This window comes from Mchenga conophoros, linkage group LG8 (assembly GCF_057382185.1).
Source record: "Mchenga conophoros isolate Kocher_MC1m ecotype Shallow Benthic linkage group LG8, M_conophoros_male_GT1.1, whole genome shotgun sequence".
Classification (NCBI taxonomy): Eukaryota; Metazoa; Chordata; class Actinopteri; order Cichliformes; family Cichlidae; genus Mchenga; species Mchenga conophoros.
Window position 1 is genome coordinate 30,102,539 of NC_140533.1, and position 20,497 is coordinate 30,123,035.

General features: G+C 45.8%; 1 protein-coding gene across 1 annotated transcript; it reads right to left on the reverse strand.

Annotated features, from left to right (window-relative positions):
- Positions 1–14: 14 nt before the first annotated feature.
- On the reverse strand, positions 15–15,901 carry syde1 (synapse defective Rho GTPase homolog 1). The gene is made up of 14 exons (XM_085285524.1): positions 15,658–15,901; positions 9,235–9,497; positions 8,152–8,629; positions 7,731–8,069; positions 7,239–7,434; positions 6,578–6,741; positions 6,013–6,117; positions 5,829–5,917; positions 4,100–4,237; positions 3,897–4,023; positions 3,594–3,769; positions 2,557–2,812; positions 2,186–2,476; positions 15–2,005 (listed from the first exon to the last, which is right to left on the reverse strand). The coding sequence occupies exons 1-14, from the start codon at positions 15,740–15,742 to the stop codon at positions 1,824–1,826; spliced, it is 2,889 nt and encodes a 962-aa protein (XP_085141650.1). The 5' UTR covers positions 15,743–15,901; the 3' UTR covers positions 15–1,823.
- Between the last annotated feature and the right edge of the window lie 4,596 nt (positions 15,902–20,497).

The window sequence follows — 20,497 nt, forward strand, 5'->3', positions numbered from 1 at the left end:
CAGCAGACAGAAGCTTCATTAATAAGGTGTTTAATAGCTGTTTGGGGTAATAAGACATACAGACTGTGTTCTGTTCCAACAGGAACTGTGCTTCATCACTTTGCTTACTTCATCTGCAGACAAACGTCGTCTTCATTGTAAAAAACACAAGTGCTTATTGAAGATGTGCAAAACAGAGTAACAACAACAACAACAATAATAACAATAATAATACTGTCAGCAACAACAAGGAGAAAAGAGCTTCAAACTTCACAAACTCACAGTGAGAAACTTTGTACCATCAAAACAGAAATTATGGCTTCAACAGTGCAAACAACACCAGATCCTCCGAAGTCCAGCCCTGATACCCAGATATCCGGTGCTCGCTGCTGTGAAAGGAGGTTCCTGTACCTCCTCCACGCCTCAGAGAACCCATTCTTCACACTGAAGCTGCAGTCAGGCCCAAAGTTTGTTGACGGTTTGTGGCTCTGAACGGCATGCCTGAACTCGGAGCTCCACAATCTCAGAGAGCAGTTGTTATTAATAACCCCAGTATGCGTGCTGTCTAACCTGACCTGGCGCTCTGCTGCCGCCCCCCTGTGAAGCCTCATGCGGACTCTGTCGAGAGCTGCTCGTTTGGTGATGTCACTGATTACTGGACTTTGTGAGCTAATGTTAGCTCACAGGCTCTGAGGCACATACTTTGGTTTCAACGTTAGACTCACCCTGAGACCGTCACCGTGCACGCTTTGAGTCCTTTCTTTGAACCAAACGGGAATAAATTCCCGTTTGGTTCAAATAAGGAATAAATTCCCGTTTGGTTCAAATAAGGAATAAATTTCTGTTTGGTTCAAATAAGGAATAAATTTCTGTTTGGTTCTCGGCACAGCGCCTCCTTCAAGACGTCCTGAGCAGCTGATTTAATCAGTTTAAAGAGCGACGTAGCCTCACCTTCAGACTTCACCAAAGAAACGCTTTGAATGAAACTTGATTTGAGAACCTTCATCACCATGATCACCTTTTTCAGATTATAGTTTCCCCTTATTTAAAGATTATTTTCTATCATTTGAGGAATGAGAACATTGGTACTTTGAGCCCTGATGATGGGATAATGGAGGGTTGAGTTTAGATGATTTAAAGGTCAGGCATTTAATTGTTTCCTTTTTTAACTTTATAGTTAATCAATATAAACACTCTCACAATGAAAAAGACTTTAAAGTCATGGCAATGAGAACATTTCCCATTTTTTTCAGATAACTATTTGTTTCATTTATTTTAACTAGAATATTCTTCTTTAAGGCCCAAAACAGAGAAATACAAAACTCATATTTTACCAGCACCGAGATTAGTTCAGGTTTTTCTCTTCATGCTAATTATTTATTTTTTATTATTACAAGAAATGTTTTCTTTTATTTTCAATGTTTGCTTTTGAAATGTGTTGCAGAGTAAAATGACTCTTCTCTCTTTTTTAAAAGTCCGAAAATAAACACGTCAGGTGTTTTTTTTCATTACGTTAAATAATTCAACGTTAATTATAATTCACTGAAAAAGTTATAAAAAGTTTCTTTGATGAACTCTGAACTTTGAGCGATCATTAATGTTCATCCCTGTTGCTATGAAAAGTTATTCTGTTCTCATTGCTGAAAACAGGTATGGAGTAAAAGGTCAGAGGTCAAGCTAACAGCTGATCTGCTTTCCCACACAAACTTCATTGTAGTTTCATTTAAGCACAAACTCAAACCATCAGAGACAAACACTTTAAAACTCAGCTGATCTGAAATTTAATGAGGTCAGATCTTCCTCCTCCTCCTGCTCCTGCTCCTCCTTCTGCTCCTCCTCCTTCTCTACAGACAGATCTGTTTGGCGAGCTCGCGGTCCAGGTCGTGAATCAGCGTGTCAAAGTCCTTCAGGCTGAGCCGACAGTTAAACGGAGCGTCAAAGTCCAGGAAGTCATCCATGTACAGAGCTCCGCCCCCTCCTGTTGGCCATGCCCTCTTCTTCTCCTCCTCGTCTTCATCATCACTCCCTGAAAAGCCAAGAGGAAGAAGCAGAGTCAGAGAGGAGAAGGGGCTGTCAGTCAGACACCTGTCAGTTCTACAGTCACCCTCTCAGGCCGTAATGTGACCCAGCAGGAATCAAACAGGTGTTTCAGTGACACCTGTGCAGGTTAACCATGTGTATAGGTAGACGATCAGCTGATTTTTACCTGCATCGCTCTCGCTTCCTGCCACCTCATCGTAATCGGCATCCTGCCCGGTCAGAAACTCTTGTCCGCAAACGCTCCAGTCTCCCGCGTACCTGTTGATTGGCGGTGGACTCTCCAGCCGGGCCACACCGCCACGCCCTCGCCGTGACACCACCACCTCCTCTTCAGGGCTCTGTGGTAGAGCCAGGCGCAACGCAGGATGCCGCTGCTGCTGCACCAAGGGATTCTGGTGAGGGGTGGAGGAGGGAGGAGGCGAGGCATTGGCGTCGGCTGGTGCTCGATGAGTCGGCACTGAGGACAAAGAACAATTGGGACGATCTCGATGGGTTCCATGGCAAGGTAAGGAATGTGGGCAGGTCTGTAGGGCTTACCTGGCCACAGCTGCAGCAGGTAGTGCAGCGCTTCGATGTGCCGTTTGAAGTCCACGGCGCTCGCCATCTCCTCGCCATGATAGAAGCCCTTCGTTGATCCTCTTCCCGTCTTCCCTCCTCCCCCCCTCCACGCATCTTGGGTTGGCGTGAGGAGCACAGGCCCGAAGCACACGGCGAGGTTCTGATGAGTCATCCTGTTGGCGGCGCTCAAAGATGCTACGAGGCTGAGGTGGTCGAGCAGGAGCAACAGAGTGGCCTGAAAGCGAGAGATGGCGAGGACAGTTAGTAGACAACTCAGCGGTTGACCTGCTGAAATCTGACCTGATGTCAGATTTCAGATTAACTCGTCTCAATTTTCCCGAATGTAAAATATTCAGCCTGTTTATTTTACTTCAAAGGTTCCAGGTTGCGAAAAGGTCAAAGGTCAGGGTGTTAGGTTGCAGCTGAAGCTGCCAGTTTTCTACCCCTCTGTAGGACCATGTGTTCATACAGGAAGTAAACAGGAAGCATGCGTTCATTATTCCAGACTATTCTTCCTGTTCAAAGGCTGCTGCCAACATTACCCACAATGCACCGGGAACCGCGACAGCAGCTTCTGCATTAACGAAGAAGAAACGTCTCAATGAGAATGCAGTTGGTGCATGCAGAATTCCTTGACTACTGGAATTATGTCACTGGCCAGTTCTAGCGCGACATGCTCGATCAGACGAAATCAAACCTTCATCATTTGCTTTAAATGTAAACGCTGTGTGTTCTTTATCTGTCTTACACCAACTCTGCAAACTAGAGCGGTCATAGAGGGCTCACAGCTGGGTCACAGTAGTGTCCCAGAGACAGGAAGAAGCAGGACCAACAGCAGGCCTGCACACAGAAGAAGAAGAGTAGCATGAGGAAGAACATTGTGGGCTAGTGTCCATCAGATAGACTGAGTCAAGGTACTGCTGACTGTGAGGACACAGCAGGAAGCTGCATTGTAAGAATACTGCTGGTGCACTGCAAGATTACCACAGTAGTACTGCAGGAGTACTGGCTGTTACCCTTTCTGGAGGTGGCAGACAGGACAGCAGCTCCACGGTCCTTTGGGACAGTTGGGGATCAGGTGTTGCAGGTTGGACAGGTGGGGGTCGTAGGGTCATGGCCTCCCGGACCACCTGGTACAGAGTCCTAGTGATGAGGGGGGATGGCAGCTCCCGCAGGTAGTCCTTTAGAATCCCTGAGGAGGCAGGTGAGTGCAGTCACAACGAGTATGAGGACGATCAGAGGTCGGGTCAGAGTCTAGCTCAGACACAGGGACAGGGTAAGGAGCCAGGGGTCAAGTACATGTTCTCTGCTGTGCTTACCTGTGATTACGTTGATGTCAGGGTAGAGGTCCTCAGATAGACAAACTGCTGAGCTGTTCCTTTCGAACCAATCCCTGAGCTCCTTCTTCACCGCAGCAGAGCCACAGAGCCTGTAAAGACCTACCACCTGACACACACACAGACACATAATCAGCTGACGGCGAAGCCGCGGCATCTTTGTCACAGCAGACTTGCACGCTAACCTTCAGTCCCCGTCGTTCGATCTCTGCCACTGTTTTCTGGATCAGCAGGGGGACGGGAGTTGCAGAGCCCTCTTTCTCCACCAGGTGGTGGAGCTCAACCCCAAACACAGAGGACGGGGTGGATGCGTCGCCGTTGGGCTGCAGACACACAATTTATGATTGAGTCTGTAGCGGCGGCGGTGGTTGGTCCACAGTTCACAGCACTTCATGCTCATCATGGAGATGCTGATTTCCCTTTTCAGCAGCGGTGCAACTCCTACCAGAGGGTTTGCTGAGCATGATGCTACTGTGATTGGTCTGCCAGCTCACCTGACCTGAACCCCTATCTGGGCTTCTGTAATACTGGAGCAGCTGCAGGCTGACCGTGGCTATGCTACACTGCACTGCAGCAGGCATTGATGGTGAAGGAGCCCCACCAGGTACCGACTGTGTGAGTGAACACACCCTTGAGAAGCTGGACGTTTCCATATCACAACCACAATCACCAAAATGAAAACAACAAAAAAGGCTTCAAAAATTTCACTTTATGTGTAATGAACAGTGCTGGTCAAGTTACTTGAAAAAAGTAATCAGTAACTAATTACTGATTACTTCCCCAAAAAAGTAATCCCCTTTACTGATTACTTATTTTCAAAAGTAATTAATTACTTAGTTACTTAGTTACTTTTTAAAAACACGATTTACAACCTGAGTAGCTGATAAAGCGATAGATCTTTCAGCCCAATTCTACTTTTTCTGCATAATCATCATACAAAATGTGATCAGATGGAAAAGTCTCTTTTTAAAACTTGTTTTATTAGTTTTAATCTTTTAACTTTAAGCATCAAGCAAAGATTTAATTATCTGCAACATTCTCTGAGTTGAATAAATTAGTTTAACATTTAAACCTATTTTCTGCACATTCCAGCACATAAAATAAAATATTTTGTGTGTTTACACTCAGTCTTTCAAATAGATGCAAGTAAAACACAGCAGAAAATAAATAAAGTCAAAGACTCAGCGGTCCTGTTGCTCTATTTTCACCTGTAAAGCAGGAGTGGGGCAGGCGGAGGGTTACCCTGGTGCAGGTGAGCCGCGGTCAGTGGAAGAATCCGCGAGTTTCTCTGTGAGTTTCCCATTACGTCGTAGCTACTCGGTGCTTGTTGGAAGTTTAGGGGTTTTTTCGCTGTAAAAAGAAGTTTTCTTCCCACGCACAGCGGACACTAATGTTTTTGTCACTTTTTATGGAATCAAACTCAAAGTAAGGTCAGTACTTCCACGCTTTAAACGCTGCACGCTCATACTCTCTCTGCACTCGATATATGATCCATTGTTGATCTGCACACAGCTGTTGTCACTAACGTCGCACTCGCTTACGTCACTGTCGTGAGACATTCTCGCAAAAAAATCACGGTTTTAGTAACGCAGTAACGCAGCGTTCCTACGGGAAAGTAACGGTAATCTAATTACCGTTTTTGCAATAGTAATCCCTTACTTTACTCGTTACTTGAAAAAAGTAATCAGATTACAGTAACGCGTTACAAGTAACGCGTTACTGCCCATCTCTGGTAATGAATATGTGAAAGCTTACTTTTACCATTATATACGTTGTTAGTATATTCAAAGTTTTCGAGTTGTGCTATTTGAAGAACAGTCCAGACTAGCAGGACGATGGGACCCCGCCCAGGTGACCTGCTGGTTCCAGTTAAATCTAGCTGCATGTATCAGCAGCAGCAGTGGGATTATGTACCTGCGTGTCCCATTTCTCCTGCAGAGACAGTTTGATATAGAGAAGTCCTCTGGGCTCCAGCTTCACACAGAGCTGCTGACAGCGACTCCCTGACAAACCAAACACATCCTCAGCATACAATTCAGACGTCAATGATAATCATAGTGTCAGCTGCATTAACAATGAACAATGTGGTATAATGAACCTTTGAAGAGAGGGGGGATGGAGACCCCACCCAGACCGCACACCCGGTTTCTAGTTGGACCACCTGAGTTGGGACTCTGCTCAGATGTTGTTTTGGGTCCACAGACTGAAAAAGGGGAGAAAAAAAATTTGTGAGCAGATTTAAATGGACACCCAAAGAATATGATGATGATGATGATGATGTGTGTGTGTGTGTGGGGAGGGGAGGGGGGGGGGGGGGGGGGTCGTGATCAAATAAAAATAGAAAGTTGTGTTTTCAAAATTGGAGTTCAAGTTATTTTTCCTTCCAATAGTGTTAACATGCTGCACATGGACAAGATTTTTTTTTAAAATTTTCATTGTAAGTGGGCTAAAGCAGTTAATTAAAAGTAGTCTAACATAAATGCTGTAATTTGATTATTTTAATAAACATGTAACTTATTCGATGCTGGCGTGACCACAGTGCACACGTCTGCTGTTGCTCACAGTGGTCCAAGGGGACGCTCAGGGAGTTTGTGCATTCGCTCAGACACGTGAAACATTAGAGGGAACGTTGGTTCTGCCTGAATGCGGCTTTGTTGTATTACCTGGTGTTAATACCACTATGCGGAGCTGCCTGGCTCGCTCTAGCTCCAGGTGGAAAGTGTGGTTTAAGGGGAGGGCCGAGCCTCGCAGCATCAGGAGGGCAGTCCTCGCTCTCGTCACCCCATCAATCTGTATCACCAGGAAGACTTCCTTACTGCCCTCTGACCTGAGACCGAACATCCAGAGAGACAGAGAATGACTGCTCCAAATCTGAACCTAACCCTCCAACAGGGGGCCCCCTTGAACACAACATTCACAGAAAAATGTTGTCAGTGGAGCCAGAAGTGACCAAGAGGGTGGATTAGTTTGTTAGACTGTACAGGTCTGTCCGGTGTATCACATAGACACAGACGACCTGCTAATTAGTACTCAGTAACATCCAAGTAAATTCCTAAAACTGGAGCTCAGACTTCTTGTATGGTCTGCTGGTAACCCCAGCAGACATATTGTTGGTCAGATACCAGAGATCCAGGTTAGAAGAATGTTTTATATCAGACCTGTACTCAGACGATTTATACCCTATACAGTCATGAATTAGCTGCTGGTAAAACAGCCAGTCTGAGCTTTAGACTGTTGACCTGCAGTTCTCTTAATGTCCACTGGATGCTGCTGTGTTCAGATTCTGTGTTGAAGTGAATTAAAGGCTTGAAGGTATGTTTATACCTGCTGGTCTTCATCTCCTCCAGCCCCAGCAAGTGGACAGTCAGTAAACCCGTCACCCGTTGGCTGCATCTCGGCGGGTCGGAGCCCACGTACAGCTGGAATGAGCTGACGTCACAGGGCCCATCCTGGGTGATCACGTGTTGAGAGGGCTGCTGTCGTGGCAGTAGTTCAGGGGAGTCCCCGTCACTAAGATACCCTGACAGGAAGACACACGTTCTATTATAGTAGTTTTTCACTGGATTTCACTTAGAGGCTGAGACTCCCCACGCTTTATTGAAAATGGATGAAGATGGAATCCATGACCTTAATGTGGTTCTGGCAAGGTCAGAAATATCAGGAAGATACACAGATTTCTGTGAAATACAGTCACAGACGCTTTGTATTTACTGTGTACTCATTCTCACTATCGGTTTACTCCTGAATCCTGCCCAGAGCCATGAAAGTTCCTGCTCTACATCTGAGCTAACCTCTTCTCCCCCACGAGCGGTTTACCTCCTTTACTGGCTGAGCATCCTCTTGATGACCGTCGCTGTGGTCGGGCTGGAGAGGTGGAGCTGTCCAGATGATACTTGCTGATCACGTTCTGGTTGGAGAGCGCCAATAATGATGCCGTGCTCTTACCAGCCGACTCCTCTCCGCTTCCTCTATTGTCATTTGTTTGCCGATGGGCCCGAGAAGATGAGCGGAGGCTGAGTTTCCGGCGCAGCTCGGGAAGTTTCTTCATCTTTAGAGAGAGTTTTCTTACCGTACCAGGAGACCTCAACCTGTCAATCATACTTCCTGACACACCCCCTTTCTTTTGGGAGGCGGGACTAGAGTCTGGAGGAGAGTCTGAAGCAGGGTGAGATGAAGAACGCCAATGAAGACAAAACCTGAGCAATGTGGTGACAGCAGGTGAAACAGGAAGTCTTACCTGTATTTTCTGCTTTGATGTCATCGATATGGTGACTGACACTTGGATTGGGGAGGCTGGAGCACTGAAAGTCCTCCAGTGGACTGGCACTGCTACAACCTCCGCCAATGTCTGTTCCAGCACTAGGCTCATCTTTTTTTGCCCTCCGCTTCCATACATCCTCGTCCCGGCGTAGACCTCCTAAGTCCTCCTCCTCGGGGATCGGGTTGTACCAGATGTTGCTGCCACTGTCCTCCTGAGGGTCGCACACTTCATCTGCAGTCTTTCCTGAAGAAAGCACCCAGGCTCGGCTGCTGCGATCCAGGCTCTGCAGGTAGGCGCGCTGGCCAGACAGCTTGGCACTGACGGAGGTGGAGGGAGATTCAGCGAGGTCCCCTGCTGGGTAGTAGGATTCCTGTTGCATTGTTGTGCTAACACAGGACGCACTGGTCTTATCCCAGGCCAGACTGGTGCACATCCTGTCAGCACACTGCTGCATCTGCAAACCATGACAATAACGAGTGGACACATCACTGAAGGGAGAGAAGGGATAGAGTGAGGAGTCAAACCACCATCAGATCCAGGAGGAGGTGTCCATCTACCAGCAGCACAATCTCTGTCCAACAACCTTGCAACTGTTATTTCTGGGAAGTGAACATATTTCTCTGTTTTCCCTGTTAAAAATCCATGCCTAACACAAATACGTGCATGCACTGTATTGTTTTAATACGTGGGAACGTATTAATGAAGGCACCTGAATTGAGACATAGGAAAGGGTTCAATAAACAGCAGCAGAACAAGAACAAGGGACCCAACCACCATGGACATCGTAGCTGGAGGAATACTAGGAGGAGAACATAGATAGAGAACTACCAGGAGGACAAAGACTAAGGATTACCAGGAGAAGAACAATGATTAAGGATTAGCAGTGGAAGTAGAAAGACTAAAGATTACTAGGAAGATAAAGCCCAATTATTAGCAGGACAAGAACAAAGCGGACAGAACAAAAACTGAAGCAGCAGTAAAGGTCTGACTATTAGCAAAAGAAGGGACAAAGGAGAATGGCAGTGTGAAGGCTCAATCATATAGATAGTGTGCTATTACCTTGTCTTGCACCAGCCTATGGCTCAAGGCCTGCCCAGATGCATCCTGAGATATCCCTGTGGGTCTCTCCTGGTCTGAGAGTGTGATGGTGGAGCTTGAGGTCAAGAAGGTGGGTGGAGCTGCAGAGCCCTGACGCGCCCACTGCTGTTTCTTCGCCACTGTGATATGGTTTCGAGGAGGCGATGGGGGGTCGGGGTCTGTAAGTGTTGGTGACGATGGTGAGGAAGAGGACTGGAAGACATTGTCGGGCCGGACTGGAGCCTCTGTAGTAAATAAACAGCTATTATTATGGGCTGGATCAGTACGTTTGGCGCTATCAAAGTGGTGAGGTGGAGTTTGTCTGCACACACTGGTCCAGATCAGATGATAGGAAGCAAAACTGATTTTTCCACATGTGGTTGCCCCTCCCTGAGCCTGGTTATGCCGGAGGTTTCTTCCTGTTACAAGTTTTTCTTTCGCACTGTTGCTAAGACAGTTGCTCGCCTGCTCTTGTCTCATGGTTGTGTCAGATTATCCAGCATTTTTTAGAGTTTTGGTTTGTAGAAATATTTTGTTTTGATTCCTGGTTGCCTTGCTTTGCATATTATTATTGTATTTGGTCATTAATGTATCTGTGTCGTCCTCATTTAGTGAGCTCACTTCTCTTTTGCTTTGAGAGTTAGTGTTCCTCATGCTTTGATTTTAGTCCTCTGTGATTTGGTTCAGCTGTGTCTCCATCTGCACAGCTGTCTCCACTTGGTTACCCTCCTGTCACTGTCCTTCAACAGAACATTTGTTCCCCTTACCCCAGTGTTCTGCTAGCGTTTCCTCTGTTTTTGGACTTTATGATTTACCTTTGCAGTGAATGCAGGAAATCCCAGAGTTCAACTTTGTCTGTCTTCATGACTCCTCTGACTCTCGCATGGTATGCAACACCTACAGCCTTCTGACATGTTGGAGTTTCTCTGTAATATTACAGGGTTTTTACTTTGACATATAAAGCGCTCTCAGCTGACCTTTGTTTTCAGCTGATTTCCTATTGATGGTCATATGATCAGCTGTTGCTGTGAAGGAAAGTGGAACGTTTCTCTGTCACATCCTATACATGTAGATTACTGTTCCAGCCCTCAGCGCAGACCCAGTGTTCCTGTGTGTGTGTGTGTGTGCGCGTGTGTGTGTGCGTGTGCGCGTGTGTGTGTGCGTGTGCGTGTGCGCGTGTGTGTGCGCGTGTGTGTGTGCGTGTGCGCGTGTGTGTGTGTGTGTGTGTGCGTGCGCGTGTGCGTGTGTGTGTGCGTGTGTGTGTGCGCGTGTGTGTGTGTGTGTGTGTGTGTGCGTGCGCGTGTGCGCGTGTGTGTGTGTGTGCGCGCGTGTGTGTGTGTGTGCGCGCGTGTGTGTGTGTGTGCGTGCGCGTGTGCGCGTGTGTGTGTGTGTGTGTGTGTGTGTGTGTGTGTGTGTGTGCGCGTGTGTGTGCGTGTGCGTGTGTGTGTGTAGCAAAATGCTCCTGCGCAGTGTACCAGGGGCACGGAGAAAAGTTGTCGTACCATAGGCACGAGGACTGTGTTTGTGTGTGTGTGTGTGAGATCCTCGTGACGGTCTGCAAAGTAGCTGTCTGAGCCTCATGAATACACTCTGTTTGTTTCTGTGTGTGTTTCAGCATCTGTAAATGTGACGTGTGTTCTGAGTTCATGTGTTAAACTCGTTTGTGTGAAATTGTTAAATGCCATGAATGCACCATTGTGACTTCTTATTGGGTAAAGTCAGCAGTTTAACCTGTGTCCTCTGCATTCAGGCACCCCCACCAAGAGAATCTAAGAGAAGTCCGAATTCAGGACTGCATTCAGGACCCCTCAAACTGTTTTAAAGTAGTTTGGATGGTGCTCGAGTATTCTCGAGGGTCAGTTATCGGCTGGTGTGGTTTCCTGTAGTTAAACTGTAGTTAAACAAAGTCCCAAAGGACATCAGGATCATAGCTAAATAGGATGAACTAAAGAAATCCCTCCTGGAGGTTAGGATCACTCTCTTTCACTTTGCAGGTTAAAACATCGTCACGCACACGCGGGGTCCTTTCAATGCATTTGTTTCACACTTTAAAGGAATGAAAGGTGGACTGAATCGGACCAAGCTACAACACGAAGGCTAGCTGTTCTCCTTGTGTTCTCAGCACAGCCCCTTTGGACTGAAAACGGGCCCAGACAGGAAGTGACACTCTGCAGAGGTTGTCCCTCATTTCCTGTCATCAGAGACGAGAGCGTGAGCGCTAATAATAGTCCATCTGTTTTTCATTTCAACGGTCCTACAAACAGCGATCACTGTGGGGCGGGGGTGGGGGAGTTAGGGCGTAGAGTGGAGTGGTGGGGGTGGAGGGGTGGTAGGGTGAATAAACAGCTGTGACTGTGCAGATGTGAATGAAGTCTCTGTGTTTAAAACCAAACACACTGCTGTCTATTCACTATTCATTACAGCCTGCAAACAAACACACACACACACACACACACACACACACACACACACACACACACACACACACACACACACACTTTCTAAACAAACTGATGTGTTTCAGACACTTTCGTTTAAAGGCTCTTAAAGGGACAGTTCCCTGAAAATCCTCCTCTGACCTATTGTCTGCTACAGCTTTGACCTTTAACCCACATGTTTACATCAGAAACTCAGTGAGTGAGTTTCAGGATGACCTTCGAACCATCAGACTAACCTCCGCGTTGGTTTAATGTGTTCACTCCGGCTCGCTCCATGAATCGCAGCGTGCATGTCAGCATGTGTGAGCTGAAGGAAGAAGCCATCGAGCTCGTTTTCTGTTTAATCTTTGTGTCCACATGTTTACATGTTTGTGTCCACATGTTTACATGTTTGTGTCCACATGTTTACATGTTCACCTGCGTGGTTTTAAAAGTCCTTACACATAATGTTTGAAATGTTAATATGAAATAAAGCCATCGTGTTCACTGAGATTCATATCTCAAACTTTTACTCAACATCCCAGAGAGATAAACAGGAAGAAACCACACACAGGCCTAATGACAGGAAGTGGCTAACTGACCCAGATTTTCTACAGAAAGCTAACAACGTGCGACTGTCCCCAGGATCTGGATCTAGATCTGGTCATGATTTCAAACCAGGACTGAGGAGAACCTTTGACACTGCTTCAGTCTGAACCCTGAACCCTACTGAGGATTTACCTGGAAGTGTAACTACACGTCGCGTCATTGATCGCTCTGTGGAGCACCATCTGTTCCTCCTGTTTACTTAAAGCTTTTCCTCTGGGTTTTCAGAAGTTATCAGAGGATAATGATCATTACTTTAGTGTAAGGACTCCCAGATGTCAGAGAGAGATCAGTAAAACAATCAGGATGGACACGAGCGGAAGAACAAAGAAATGGAAAACTTGTCTGCCCCTCACCACAACAAAGAGCGAGGACTCGGACGTGGAAAAGTCTCAGCACTTCACTTCTTTGGCCGCAACTGCTGATGAAACAGCAGGACAAGAGCACACAGCCATGAACTCATGATGCACCTGCATGAAGCTCTGCACAGAAGAAATCCGGCGCGAGACATCATGTTTTCACGCGGCACTGAGCAGTGACATCGCAGTGACATCACGAGCATTCGGTCCATTCATTGGCTGTTTGTCCGTTGTTATAGAAACAGAAGACGTCACTGCTCTGTGTGTGTGTGTAAGAGTTCGGCCCTGAGCCCAGAGTCTTGATCCAGAGCAGACCTGCTCTAAAAATAAAGTGAGGAGGAGGTCTGAGCATGCACTGAGGAAGCTCGTTGAGGACTCTCTCAGAGAACCGAGGTCATGTGGCAACATTTTTCCTCTCCACAGTCTCTGATGCAGCTCTGCAGCGCACACACTGCGTTCACAAAAGCATCTAACGTACATATTAGTGAAAACAGCACAGCAAATCCACACTCTGAGTTCCCTCGGATGTGACGTGACGGCTGATTGGCTCAGGTAAAAGTGTACTGTGCTGGTGTTCCAGATGTGCAGGTGTACCTTCACCTTCTCCGACACCCCCAGTTGCAGGAAAGCGCGTGTTTCTTATTGTTCGAAGCTGAGAAACATGTTATAAACAAGCTCCAACAATGCACAAGGTCACAAAGACTGTTGAACAGGAGGGAGAGCAGGTTATTTGTTAATCTGAAGGTTGGTGCTTCGATCCCTGACTGCTCCAGTCTGCGTGCCAAATGTTCTTGGGCAAGATACTAACCCGGAGTTGCTCTCTGATAGATCCATCAGAGCATGAATGTTAGACAGAACACACATACATAGTATAAAGTGCTTGAGTGCTCAGAATAGAAAAACACTTTATAAGAAGCAGACAACACAACATCAGATGTGTTTGACACAACAAGAGTTTCAGTCAGGTTTCAGAGCTCATCACAGCACAGAAACAGCTTTCAGAGCTGCAGTGGTTTGTATCATATCTATCTAATAGACTCCAGTTTGTGCATGTAAATGGAGAGTCCTCTTCACACACTGAGGTTAATTATGGAGTTCCACAGGGTTCAGTGCTAGGACCAATTCTGTTTACATTATACATGCTTCCCTTAGGCAGCATCATTAGAAGACATAGCATACATTTACACTGCTATGCAGATGACACCCAGCTCTATCTGTCCATGAAGCCAGATAACACACACCAATGAGTTAAACTGCAGGAATGTCTTAAAGACATAAAGACCTGGATGGCCGCTAACTTTCTGCTTCTTAATTCAGATCAAACTGAGGTTATTGTACTCGGCCCTGAAAATCTTAGAAATATGGTATCTAAGCAGATTCTTACTCTGGATGGCATTACCTTGGCCTCCAGTAACGCTGTGAGGAACCTTGGAGTCATGTTTGACCAGGACATGTCCTTCAATGCACATGTTAAACAAATATGTAAGACTGCTTTCTTCCATTTGTGCAACATCTCTAAAGTTAGAAATATCCTGTCTCAGAGTGACGCTGAAAAACTAGTTCATGCATTTATTACTTCCAGGCTGGACGACTGTAATTCATTATTATCAGGAAGTCCTAAAAACTCCCTGAAAAGCCTTCAGCTAATCCAAAATGCTGCAGCAAGAGTCCTGACAGGGACTAGAAAGAGAGAGCAGGTTTCTCCTGTTTTGGCTTCCTGTTAAATCCAGGATTCAAAATCCTGCTGCTCACATACAAGGTCTTAAATAATCAGGCCCCATCTTATCTTAATGACCTTGTAGTACCATATCACCCTATTAGAGCACTTCGCTCTCGCTCTGCAGGCCTACTTGTTGTTCCTAGAGTATTTAAAAGTAGAATGGGAGGCAGAGCCTTCAGTTTTCAGGCCCCTCTTCTGTGGAACCAGCTTCCAGTTTGGATTCAGGAGACAGACACTATCTCTACTTTCAAGATCAGGCTTCAAACTTTCCTTTTTGCTAAAGCATATAGTTAGGGCTGGACCAGGTGACCCTGAATCCTCCCTTAGTTATGCTGCAATAGATGTAGGTTTGTCCTGTCCTCCTCTCCTCACCACAAGTGGTTGCAGCAGATGGCCCCGCCTCTCCCAGAGTGTTGGAGGTTTGTTCCTGTTAAAAGGGAGGTTTTTCCTTCTTAATGCTAAGTACCTACTCATAGGGGTCATAGAATTGTTGGCATTTTCTCTGTATGTATTATTGTAGGGTCTTTATCTTACAATATCAAACACCCTGAGGCGACTGTTGTTGTTGTGATTTGGGGCTATTGAATTCAACTGAACAACATACACACCACACACACCAACACAGTGAGCTGTTGATGTAATTACTGGTATGTGAGTGAAAAGGTCACGTCTAATATAGATTGATGGTTTTGAATGGTTTGGGTGGCCACGTTGACTGGAAACGCGTGGACATTCACCCCGAAACATCTGAGGACTGGACAGCAGAGACGAGGACGCCGACCTTGGCCTCTGTTAGCGTGTTAGCACGAGGTCGTCTGCTCATTCATGGGTCATGCTGACCTCCACCCTTTGCTGAGAACGCAAACACAGAGCGTCAGGGTCATGTGTCCTGATGAAGGCTGCGATGAAAACAGAAAAGTCACATAGACTCTCCCTGTGCTCTGCTTCAGCTCTGATCAGACACTGTTTGCCCACTCGGATGTGACCTGAGACGCCTGAGGTCATGAGGTCAATGCTGATTCCAACAGCAGAACTTTATTTAAACAAGCTCTTTCATAACAATGGTCCTCTGCCTTAGTTTCCCGCCCACTTCAGGGATGAGAGCAGTTCATCCCTCAAGTTTGGGAAGCTTGCCGTGAGCGTGCTCACAGTGCCCTTAATCTGTGATAGGAAGCAGCTTCATCACATGAAGGCATCGTGAGGTGTTCACTGCCCTTCATAAACTTTATTCTGACATTAAAGGTAGCGTGAGGCATTCACATGCTGCATGTAAGTGAAGGAAAAGTGAGTTTCAGCTGCTTACCGCTCAGTTTGGGGTCGGTCTTCCTGCGGCTTCTGTCTCTGCCTCTCAGCCTGGAGAAGGTCCTCTTCAGCAGGGGCTCAGCCATCGTGCACCTCCCTCTCCTCCTCCTGCTCCTCCTGAGTCGGGAGGTGCTGGGAGGAGAGTGGAGTCAGTAATCCAGCAGGAGAGCAGGAGATAGAGCTCCTTCTCCACGAACTCCTCGTCTCCTCCTTCGTTCTCAGAGCTGTTCTACAGGAAATGAATTCCTCGCATTCTTTCCCAAACTCCCCCTTCGCCCCTCTCCGCCCCATGCTCCTCCTCCCACTCTCCTCCCTCTGCAGGGACACAAGGAGAGCTGCACTGAGGCATCATGGGAGGTGTAGTTCTGCTCCAAACAAGTGCTCAGTTTCTCTTCAGTTGATGATTTTAAAAGTGATTCTTAACACTCATGTAGACGGGCAGTGAGGGTGACTCCCACGTCATCGGTGACACTCGTCTTCTTCTACTGTCTAATTCAGGGTCATTAACCAGATCCTGGGGAGGACCTGTAAACTCAACACAGAGAAGCCCTGAATACAAAACCCAGGACTGTGCTGCTCTCTGCTGCAAACCGCTGCTCTCTGTCCATCTACCGATCTGTAAGAAATAAAATCTGGCTGATCGAACTCACGACTCAGCTGTTACGCCCTCTGCTGGAAGGAAACCGGAACAAAGAGGCTGAAGGTGAAACCAGGTTTAGGTGCAGGAGGAGGGGGAGGAGCTTTGGAGGTCTCTGTTGGTTTCTTTAGTTTTGTAGAACACAAAGTGGGAGTGAAAGCTGGAGCGTCGCCTCAGCTCCCAGTGACCTGAGGTAGTCTCCTCACGCTTGCATTCACAGGTGTAACCAAAGTAAACTCACTTCCTGTGTGGGCCGAACTGCATGTTGTCTGGAGCTGAGCCTGTCAGGCAGCAGGTAACTCACCTGTGCTGGAAGCTGAGTCTTACTTTAGACGTCTCAGCAGGAGGCGAAATCTGTAAATCCTTTATTTCTGTGTCTCAGTGGAGGTAAAGGAGCGAGGAGTAACATCCACGTGACAGGAAGGAGAGCTCCGAGGTTGGACATGGAGCTGCAAACAGAGACCAGACAAATGGCAAAGAGCTTCCTCCTCTTCATCAGCACTAAGGTGTTTGGGGGTCTAGGACCTCCAGACCCCCAACGCTCTCAGTGAGCTTTCCCATGTGACAGCAGACAGCCAATGAGGTGACATCACTCTGAGCTGTAACCAGGTATTTAACCCACTCAGAGGCAGGGGAGCCTGTGGGCCTCCTTACTCACCTGTCCCTCCTCTGTGTTTGAGGCTGCCTCTACGGCCCTCGCTTTACCAGAAAGTTTATGTCGACATAATGTTTCCTGAATCTTCATCGATCAGCTGACTCATCTGTGTGATGGTGACTATCAACAACCAGCACCAAACTTAAATCTACAATTAAAGATAAAGACAAATCGTAAAACATTATGTGAACATCAGCAGGTATGAAATCGCCCATACTGACCAATCAGATCTCAGGAAACTGCGTCACCACTCCTGCAGCTCCCTCAGCTCAGCAGGAGGTCTGAAGTCTTTGTGTTTGATCAGTAACAGAATTTTATTCTTTATCTTACAGAACTCAGTTTTCTGTGAGCATGAATATCTGATCACAACAGAGCAGCTGTTCATCAGACCCACAGCTCAGAACATCGCAGCTGGTCTTTAACCAGTCACTCGATTAGCCTGTCACACACACACACACACACACACACACGCAGACACTCTCACGCAGACACACACACTCAAAGACAGACACACACCAATGAGTTAAACTGCAGGAATGTCTTAAAGACATAAAGACCTGGATGGCCGCTAACTTTCTGCTTCTTAATTCAGATCAAACTGAGGTTATTGTACTCGGCCCTGAAAATCTTAGAAATATGGTATCTAAGCAGATTCTTACTCTGGATGGCATTACCTTGGCCTCCAGTAACGCTGTGAGGAACCTTGGAGTCATTTTTGACCAGGACATGTCCTTCAAAGCACATATTAAACAAATATGTAAGACTGCTTTCTTCCATTTGTGCAACATCTCTAAAGTTAGAAATATCCTGTCTCAGAGTGACGCTGAAACACTAGTTCATGCATTTATTAGTAGTAGTTCTGATTAAGCAGAGATGCACAAATAAAAATATAAGTGTCATGGAGTAGGATCTGTCATCAGAAAGGAGCAAGCACTTTGGTGACAGTGGGAAGGAAAAACTCCCTTTTAACAGGAAGAAACCTCCAGCAGAACCAGGCTCAGGGAGGGGCGCATCTGCTGTGATTGGTTGGGGTGAGAGAAGGAAGACAGGATAAAGACATGCTGTGGAAGAGAGACAGAGATTAATAACAAGTAGGATTCAATGCAGAGAGGTCTGTTAACACACAGTGAGTGAGGTAGAAACACCCAGTGCATCATGGGAATCCCCAGCAGCCTACGTCTATTGCAGCATAACTAAGGGAGGATTCAGGGTCACCTGGTCCAGCCCTAACTATATGCTTTAGCAAAAAGGAAAGTTTGAAGCCTGATCTTGAAAGTAGAGATAGTGTCTGTAATGTTTGCATGCCTCAAACATTAATGATGACAACTTCAGTATTTCTCAGTTCCAGTCTTTAATTCTCAGGCTTGCGGCAGCAACACAGTCTGCAGCGCTAACTTGTTCCTCTAACGTTTTTGTTCCTTTCCTACTAACTTCCTTCCGCCTCACGTTCGACCTTTTCAAAATAAAATATCTGTAAACATCACGGTGTCTTTCTCCTGAATCCAAACTGGAACCTGCCTCCCCCCCTTTTTTTGCGTGTTTCATGTCTGTGTTTGTGAATCCAGCTGCCAAAATAAGTTTGTTGTTCTCCACCTGTAATTACGGGTCTTCCACTAGATGGAGACATACTCCATCAGATGGTTTAAAGTCAGTCCCAACAGCCACCATCAGATCATCACAGAGAGTGCAGAACCAGCTTTAATTGTGTGAGTGCCTGAGGCGCACTATTGTGATCCAGTTTCTTTTTAAACTTTATTCTTCTACCTTATTATTCTAGTTGCTCCGTTTCTTTGCTGGTTAACTACTGCCTCAGTTTTTGTGCTCTTTCTGCTAATGCCTGCTATATCTTTCAGTGTGCATAACTTTTATACTTTTTGAAATATTAAGCTTTTATGATACTTTTTTGGCCCATTTAGATGCATGGAACCACATTACAAGTGTGATCACTGGTTTTAGGTGAGCTATGTTTTAGCTCAGTGAGATGAGCTGCTGTTCTCAAAGCTGGAGGCCAGGGTTCAAATCTCGCCCATGGCAACATGTTTTCAGCAGATACTTCAAGCTGGCAGAACTTTAGGTTGTGCAGCCTAATTATTTCTGCCAATTAATTGCAATTTTGCAATGTTTTTATGATTTCAGCAAATTTTCTAATATCCATTTTAGCTTTTTTGCCTCTTTTCACCGGAATGTTCAGCTTCTTCACCTGTTTTGAGCACAAATTTCAGGTCCTTCACCTGTTTTCTGCAGAAAGTTTTCAGCTCTTGTCAACTATTTCTTTTAAGCTCTTTCTGCTAGTTCCTGCTATATCTTTTGGTGCTCATAACTGTTATACTTTTTGAAATATTAAGCTTTTTATGCAATTTCTTGTTTTTACCCTATTGAAATGAATGGACCACATTACAAGTGCGATCAGCGATTTAGCTCTCTGGCACGAGCCTTACTTTACCTCATTGAGGCCATTCTCAGAGCTGGATGGCCAGGTTTGAATCTCGCCCATGGCAACGTGTTTTCAGCAGACAGTTCAAGCTTACGTAACTTCAGCGTGTGCAGCTTTTTTTCAGCTGTTGCTTGTTTAATATTTTTGCTAATTCATTACAATTCAGACTTCAGCAGCTTCTACAACTGTCTTCAGCAGACAGTTCAGCTTGCCAACATTTCTTTTCAGCACACAGTTTAACTTTTTAACCTCTTTTCAGCACAAACTTCAGCTTCTTCATCCATTTTAGGAAGAATTTTCAGTTTCTTCATCTTTTTAGCATAATGTTCAGCTTCTTCACTTCTTTTTAGCAGAAAGTTCTGCTTCTTTACCCCTTTTCTGTAGAAAGTTCAGTTTCTTCACCTCTCTTCAGCACAAATTTGGGCATGTATTGCAGCACATCTTCCCTCTTTGCACTCATTCTGCTTTCTTGACACTCACTCAGTATACCCTTTTAAATAAAGCTGTCTTCAGCGAACACTACAGCTTCTACACCTCTTTTCAGCAGAATTTTCAGTTTCTTCACTTCTTTTCAGCAGATAGTTCTACTTCTTCAGCTGTTTTCATCAGATTCCACTACACGGCATTCACACTGCATTTTCGCAGGAAATGCAACTTTTTCTACTTCTACCTTTTCTATGAATGCCGTGAGGCTTTTTATACCATTTTTTGCCCCATTAAAATGAATGGACCAAACTACAAGTGTGTTTGCTGGGGTGAGCTGTGTTTTAGCTCAGTGAGATGTGCAGCCATTTACAGAGCAGGAGGGCCAGGTTCGAATCTCAGCCATGGCATCATTTGTTTTCAGCAGACAGTTCAACATTTTCACCTGTTTTCAGCACACATTTTAGCTTATTCACCCCTTTTAAGCAGAATATCAGTTCTTAGCACAGAATTGAGCTTCTTCACCCCTTTTCAGTAGAAAGTTCTGCTTTGCTGTGATGCATTCACCGTATTGTGATCCTGTTTCTCTTTATTCCTTATTCTTCTACCTTAATATTATTATAGTTAGTTTTAGTTCACAAAATATCACAAGATTATGGGAGATTAAATCTAAAGTTGACTGAAATATAATC

Excerpts from the sequence above, each read along its gene's own strand:
- syde1 (XM_085285524.1), bottom strand. The coding sequence starts at position 15,742 with ATGGCTGAGCCCCTGCTGAAGAGGACCTTCTCCAGGCTGAGAGGCAGA. Across the intron at positions 9,498-15,657 it reads GACCGACCCCAAACTGAGCG|AGGCTCCAGTCCGGCCCGAC; the intron begins GTAAGCAGCTGA and ends TATTTACTACAG. Across the intron at positions 6,742-7,238 it reads GAGGAGATGAAGACCAGCAG|GTCAGAGGGCAGTAAGGAAG; the intron begins GTATAAACATAC and ends GTTCGGTCTCAG.